At 42.9% G+C, this 6,759-nt stretch overlaps 1 protein-coding gene across 12 annotated transcripts; it reads right to left on the bottom strand.

Moving 5' to 3' along the window:
- Positions 1–271: 271 nt before the first annotated feature.
- LOC112274231 (transcription factor TT8) lies at positions 272–6,119 on the bottom strand. Of its 12 annotated transcripts, none has more exons than XM_073529772.2 (12): positions 5,830–6,119; positions 4,841–4,942; positions 4,132–4,287; positions 3,755–4,009; positions 3,522–3,618; positions 3,017–3,031; positions 2,828–2,884; positions 2,570–2,738; positions 2,189–2,331; positions 1,406–1,807; positions 866–1,291; positions 272–754 (listed from the first exon to the last, which is right to left on the bottom strand). In XM_073529772.2, exons 3-12 carry the CDS (start codon positions 4,269–4,271, stop codon positions 641–643), a joined length of 1,818 nt encoding a protein of 605 aa, XP_073385873.1. In that variant the 5' UTR covers positions 4,272–4,287; positions 4,841–4,942; positions 5,830–6,119; the 3' UTR covers positions 272–640. The 12 variants fall into 12 exon arrangements, with proteins under 12 accessions (XP_073385873.1, XP_073385877.1, XP_073385881.1 ...); XM_073529776.2 differs by having other exon boundaries at positions 4,132–4,283; XM_073529780.2 differs by having other exon boundaries at positions 3,755–3,912; positions 4,132–4,283.
- Between the last annotated feature and the right edge of the window lie 640 nt (positions 6,120–6,759).

Here is a 6,759-nt window from a genome sequence, read left to right as displayed (position 1 = left end):
TGTAGACTCAATAAACTGATTGGTTTTCAATGGATAAGTGTTGAGGAAAATGTAACAGTTTGGTGTGGGGTTGGAATGTCCACGGGAAATAATTTAAGAATTGAAGGCAAACCTTAAACTAACATACTTGAGAAGAATCACAATTGCTAACCCATGCAAGAGCAATGCAGCTATGAAAAGGTACAAAGACAAAAAACAAAAAACAAAAATAAAACAAAACAAATCAAAACAGTTGGGTCTTAATGTACCTGAGTTTTGTATAAACAAGAGGTTAATATAATTCAGATTTTTGCTTCATTTTCTTAAATGCCTTTTCTAACATTCTGGTGGCATTTCTGCCGTAAGGTCAAATACTTGGAATCTGTGCATATTTTCCACACCTAGTATTTACTAATCTCACTCAAGTGACCTTCCACTTCATGGAGGGACGTGAGAGCTGCAGTAGCACGCCTGTTAAATAGGCAGAAAATTTTAAAAAGTCTTTACAAATATGTTATTCGTAAGTAGTTGGAAGCCAGACGTCACCTGAATCTTCGGGACGGTATACTTATATTTGAAAAGCGTTACCTATGATAAAGAAAAACAGTTCATTGATGCCGTAATTGGAATCAAGTAAACATTCATTTGCTAACGGGAAGTCTCATTGAAGTGAAGAAGCACTGGCTCGTTCTTTCAAGAGTCCTGCAGCAGCTCGATGCAAGGTCTTTTCCACCTCGATGATAGTTGGACTTGAGCCATCAGAAGCACTTCTCAGCTGCATGTGCAGAAGAAACGGTAGAACGTGACGGATGAGAAGACATACACCAAATAAAAAAATTGTTCGACAAGAACCAATAGCAAAAAATCTGCGGCAAAATTGAAGTACCTTAGCTTCCAAGACAGTAGAAAGAATGTCATCTGATATGGAAGACCTCACACCACATACGTCAAACTCGAGATCATTGAGTGACTGCAGCACGTCGACAAGCAGCGTTTGTCGGTAAGGGCAATGGAGCTTGACAATAGCTACATCGTTATTCATAGAAACCCGCACATTGACGTGCCCAGGTTTGAAGCTTTCTTCAGTAATCGTACATTCGGACGTTGCTGCCTTGTCCTCGTCTATTACGTGCACAACACCAGCACACTCCAAGTGCTCTCTGGTGGTATTGGTGATCGTTGCATCCTCATTTGCTGTTCCAAATTGTCTCGGTGTTCCATCCTGCGTGTTGTTACTCTCCAAAGCTCTGAGTTGGCTCTGAAGCTCCTTCACGTATTCAATAGCAACTCCAAGAATGGATGCTTTATCCATCTGCACAGTACCCGCACCCATTCAAGCTTTCGACTACTTTCATGTTCAAAAGCTTTTCAGAACAACTTAGTACAATCGAATTTGCACTGAAAATGTAATAGAACCAGAACACACCTTGGAAACATTAGGAATGAGCTCACGCAATGCCACGAATCTGTCGTTCAGTTTCTCCCGCCTTCGACGCTCAGCTAGTACATGGCTAGCGGATGTTTCTTCGGAGCTTGGTACTGGTTTTTGAGATCCCAAGTTAGAGGTCCTATCCTCAACAGCGCGGTCAGTAAATATAAAGCTGCTGTCTACTTTATTCTTCCACGCACCATCGTAGAGGCGAGTGACACGAAACAAAGCCTCTTTCAGAATCTTTTGCCGATTTTCAGCCTTCTGCGATTTCTGAGAAGGCGTTGAGTTTTTCTTCCACGAACTAAATACTCTCCCAGGTAAAACACCCGATTGATTTTTCCCCCGATTTTCTCCTTTATACAGCCTTGAATCACTGCCCTGTAAAGTGAAGATCGACTGTCAAAAAAAATCGTCGGAATTAATTCGAAATTAACTTACATCAACTAATACAAACTTGTGGTGACATACGTAGAGATTATCCAATAACTTCTCATTTTCCAAGTTTGCTGAATTTTCTCTAGCTTTAACACTGCTAAAAGGATACATTTCGGGTTACTCTGATGATTATTCCTAAAATTCTGAGGAACATAAAAACCAAAACAGTTCAATGTAAAGAATTAAAAGTTTTAACTCTCTACTAGTGAGGCCAACTTGAGAGCTTGGAGATAAGCGCTGCCAATAATTGCATTATTACACATTGATTTAAGACAACGGCAAACTGCAAAATATTCAAAAAGTAGGAGAGATCAAGCTCGTGAGGCTTGGTGCCCAAAGTGCCTGGTTTTGCTGAAAGAGGTGTGTATATGTCCTTTGTTCCTGACTAGTCGGATCCAATAGGCTATTTACTCTGTTCATAGATGTTTCATTCTCAACCTCTGCCATTTGAGAGCTGGAAAGCTTGGCCTTCTTCGAGCTTGCGCCTACATACCGTATCAGTCCAGCAGTTCAATCTCAAGAAGCTTCTGTCCAATTACAAGGTAGTTGCAAAATAATCTGCACCGACTTAAATGGAGACAGGAGACAGTCGACCAAACAGCCATATTCACTGGAGCACACATCTGTGCATAGACTTTCAGCGTCGTGTCTTCAGTAACGAACTGAAAGGTTAAAGAGTTGTCTCACGCAAAGGCAACAGATATGTACAAGATGTTTGCCTACCATATTCTGCAAGTTGGTTACAGTGAACCACATTTTCCGATTGCTGAGGACTGTTCTTCGAATGCTCGTGCTTTTGCTCAGTGGTCACGGAATGCTGTGGGTGGCTATGCCTTTTTCGTTCCATGAAAAAAGACGAAACATGTTGCACTATATTCGAGTCCTCTGGTACCTGCTTAAGATGAACGTCAGGGCCGCCATCGTCTTCACGAAACCCAAAAGAATTTTCGTATGGGATTGTGGAAGGTCCAGGTAGCTTACATGTTCTGTTGTTCCGAACTCTACAACGCCATCCATCAAAGGAAAGCAGAAAATCGTCTGTTTACCATCACATTACAATAATTTGTGAGTATCTTTGCACATATTCACTACATACAAACAGGAAAAGAATAATTTCCAATGTCGATTTGACCGCAACAGAAACATGGCAATCGTCAGCAAAGAATTTACCTGAATGGAGGCACTCTTCTTGCATAAAAACGACCATGCCACATATCCCCAGACATCCAAACAATCACAAACAGAAATGTTAGCTACGAAGAGTAAAGTTTCACCACCCTTGTACCGACAACAATATCTCCACCTCGCATCGAAAGGTGTGTCGTTCATCATTATTAACACATGATAAGCTAATCCTGATCACAATTCTGAATTTATACTAAAGGTTAAAAATCAATTGTGCACAAACAGATGGGATTAGCAAAAAGCTTTTGTCACGAGACAACCGTAAACAAGGAAACTAGGAAACCACTTAAAGCTAAACAAAAGGTTGTTTTTGTGGTCTTATCCTCTCGAGTACAGACTGCATTATATCTGCCCTAGGGTCGATGGGATGCTTCACGACATGCTAATACTTTTTAATTAGCCACACTCGATTTGAAGTAATCCGAATGTTTTTACTATCGTCACCTCTTCAATTAGTCGTCAATTGATCTAGGGAACTAAGAAAGGACACCTTGGCAAGAAGAGCCCGTGTAAAAAGTTTGGTGGATATTTCATTGGTTTTGCATTGCCACGCGTATCGTCCATCTGCTGCTGCTCTTCCTACCAACCTGGACAGAACGTCAAACAACTCACAGTTACGACAAGATCACGTCAATACTCCATGTGCACACCAAACCTTAAGAAACATTCCCGTGCATGAATACTTGCTAATATTTGAGAAAGGATGTCTGAAAAGGCTTTTACCCTACACCCTCAGCGAAATTGCAGGACATGCACAGGAGGAAGAACCACTCTTGTTCTGCAAGATCCTCGGGCTTCAACGCGAATGGCTTACTAGCTTGCTGATGCCCAGTTTTACTGTCGGACAATGAGTTGTAGAGATCACGGAGCTGCTGCGAACGCTGCAAGCCGAACTCCTCAGGCGTCAACTCCTTGGCACCGATGGTTTTTCGAGTTTTGATGGTTCCATTATAGTAGCCATCACCCCAGACCAAAGTTCTGCCATAGCAGGTTCCAGAATATACCTTGATATCTTATTATTATTGCAGACATTGTGTCGAGTGCGAATTAAAAACTTCCGATGTGATGAGAAGCAACTGGCACGGACAGTGATAACTCACTTCTGATTACTGGACGCTGGCTTCCAGAAGACGGAGTAGGTCCATTTAACAGCACGAGTGGCGGCTTGCAATTCAAGCCGCAACTCTGGTGGCACAAGTGGCGTCATTTCCTTTATCGCTTCTAATTTGGAACCTGACATTTCCTTCTCATTCTGCCTACGTCACATATTTACATCAGATCAAAATCAGAATCAACTGACATGACACTAAAGCCATCTGTGATTCCTTTGACAACAGATAGGACAACCGAGGGTTATTCATGCGACACAGCCACAGAATCTGCAGGACAGGTACTTCCTTTCTTTGAAGAACCACATTCAGAAACCAGCAGTTCTTTTGATTTATAGACTGTTACCATATTATGTCATAGTAGCCTTCACTAATCAGCCGGAAAGCGCTAAACAGCCAGGTTAAGATTTTCCAGGTTCTTCACCAGCGAATACACACGCTCAGTACTCATAGCATTTGTGCTTCACCACTATTAGTCTTCAAGTGTGGAAACAAGGAAGCTCTCCAGAAAATATAAGGGACGAAAGGTTCAGAATGGTACTCATGCGTTTAAACAAGCTATTGTCGTAGCAACTACCCAGCTTCAAGAAATTTTGCTGTGATGAAGAGCACTGTATGCATTTGATTCGAGATATATTTTTTTCTTCTTGAAGTGCTTCGAACGATAAACACGATGCATTAAGTTATGTCAGGAAAGTACCTGTACAATTCTTGTTCCTAGTATTCACTTCACATTCAGCAGCCTCCCAGGTGTTGTGGTTGTCACGTCGAACCCCTCAGAGGTGCGTTTTCAACAATGCATCTGGATTCAATAGGTCAGCAACTGCTGAGAAATGGACCGCAAAGAAGGATCTTGATTATTCCATAATTCCATATTCAAGAGTTTTGGGCCTCGGTGGTGTGAGTGTTCCTACACCCTAAAATGTGATTCTTGAAATAAAACAACTTTCAAAAATGCCATCGGGAAATCAACTCCGCCAATCCCAGAGAAACATCAACTTCTACAACGGCAAATTTGTTGTGATTGAACACCAACATGCAGACACTGAAACTGTTCCAGGCACCTTAAGTGGTAAGCAGATAATGATAAGATTAGCTTCTTGCACGAGGCCGGAAACCTGCAAATCCGTTCCAAAAGCTCCGAAGTGAACAGCCCTAGGGCAACCGAAAAGAAGCCTGTCCTCCTACGTGTTCTCACGTCACCTTCTTGCAGCTCAATGATCACAAACACCCACAGACCGACTACTCTAAACCATCCAAAATCCAACACAACAAAAATCTACCTCACCCGGGGACACAAATTCGAAACCCCACTTCCGCGCGTCGGAGTAAAATGCACCGAAAGTCTGCAGAAAACCTGCTACAGTGAAAGGCCAGTGCGCTCTTCCTTGTCGCGTCTCAAACGCGCAAAATTCATCAACGGCATAACACCGTCATTCATTACTAAAGCGACATAAGATTAACCGACAACCAGGAGTAATCACAGTCGAAGCAAAATCTGGCACTTTAGCCAGTCTGCCTAATTGACCATGCATGGAACGTTTCTTCCATACATTCCCTACTTCCAATTGGCGCAATCTTCTATATAGCTTTAAACAATACAAAAGAAAGGAAAAAATCAAAAAAAAAAAAAAAAAAAAGTGAAAAGGATGAAAGGGGTTGGGAAGGGGAGGGGGAGAAAAAGCTTACTAATGCGGTGGATTGTTGACATATCCAGACCTCCGAATCTCCACCACACCGCCATCGCCATTCCCCTACTTCGACGACAGGCACTCCTCCTCCTCCTCCTCCTCCTCCAGATAGCACCTCCCTCGCACTTGACATGCGCCAGCTCCATTCCCAAAGCGACACTGTTGTCCAGCCCAGGCGTGACGCAGGCCCTGACACCCTACGGACGTGCGCACAGGATTGCACAGGCAATCGCAGCTGAAGAGTAGACAAGGACGACGAAGAAGACGAAGGAGAACTCCATCCCGCTAACTTCACGTGATCATCCTTGCGCCCACGCTCTCTCTCTCCATACCCCCGTCCGCACTGCAGCGACGTCGCAGCATTGGTGCTTGAACCAAATCCAACGATCTTCGTCGCCTTGCGTCGATGTCTGCATCAAAGTCGCCGTAAATTGCAGGTAGGTCCGCCTGATTTTCATGCCGATGATTTCGCATTGGCGTTGAAGGCTTTGTGCCGACTTCTCTCTTTGTGGCTCCCCAGGTCGACGACCACGACACCAACTTGGTTTTATCTATATTTATATATAGACACACACAAAAATACACAAAAGTGCATGCCTTACACTCTTAATGCTTGTGAAGATTATACTTGCAAACTTCACAGTGTTTTTATTGGGTGAGAGTGTTACACCTATTATTCGTTAAAATTGAGAAGTCAGCAGCAAGTGCATCTCACGACCAACAGCACACTTGAGGCTCTTGTTGGTCAAAGTCTATTGAACAAAAACCATAAACAAGCACGAAAACTGTGACTTCTTAGTGTGTAATTAGGCTTTGATAGAGGTGCTGCTTTCCTTTTGAGCGCAGGTGATTGTTAGTCTTGCTGTTCTCCACACTCACATTGCTACAGTCACCAATTTGTTAATATCTCCTCTTGTGATCCTTTATT

This window comes from Physcomitrium patens, chromosome 21 (assembly GCF_059467195.1).
Source record: "Physcomitrium patens ecotype Gransden chromosome 21, ASM5946719v1, whole genome shotgun sequence".
Lineage (NCBI taxonomy): Eukaryota > Viridiplantae > Streptophyta > Bryopsida > Funariales > Funariaceae > Physcomitrium > Physcomitrium patens.
The sequence above is the reverse complement of the archived record's forward strand: the minus strand, read 5'-3'. Positions and strand labels throughout refer to the sequence as shown.

Bases quoted from the DNA above. Each gene is read 5' to 3' on its own strand.
- LOC112274231 (XM_073529772.2), bottom strand. From the start codon at position 4,271: ATGTCAGGTTCCAAATTAGAAGCGATAAAGGAAATGACGCCACTTGTG. The intron at 1,808-2,188 runs GCACTTTGGGCA...TTTTTTTGACAG, and splicing joins ACCTCTTTCAGCAAAACCAG to TCGATCTTCACTTTACAGGG. The intron at 1,292-1,405 runs GTGTGTTCTGGT...GGTACTGTGCAG, and splicing joins TCATTCCTAATGTTTCCAAG to ATGGATAAAGCATCCATTCT.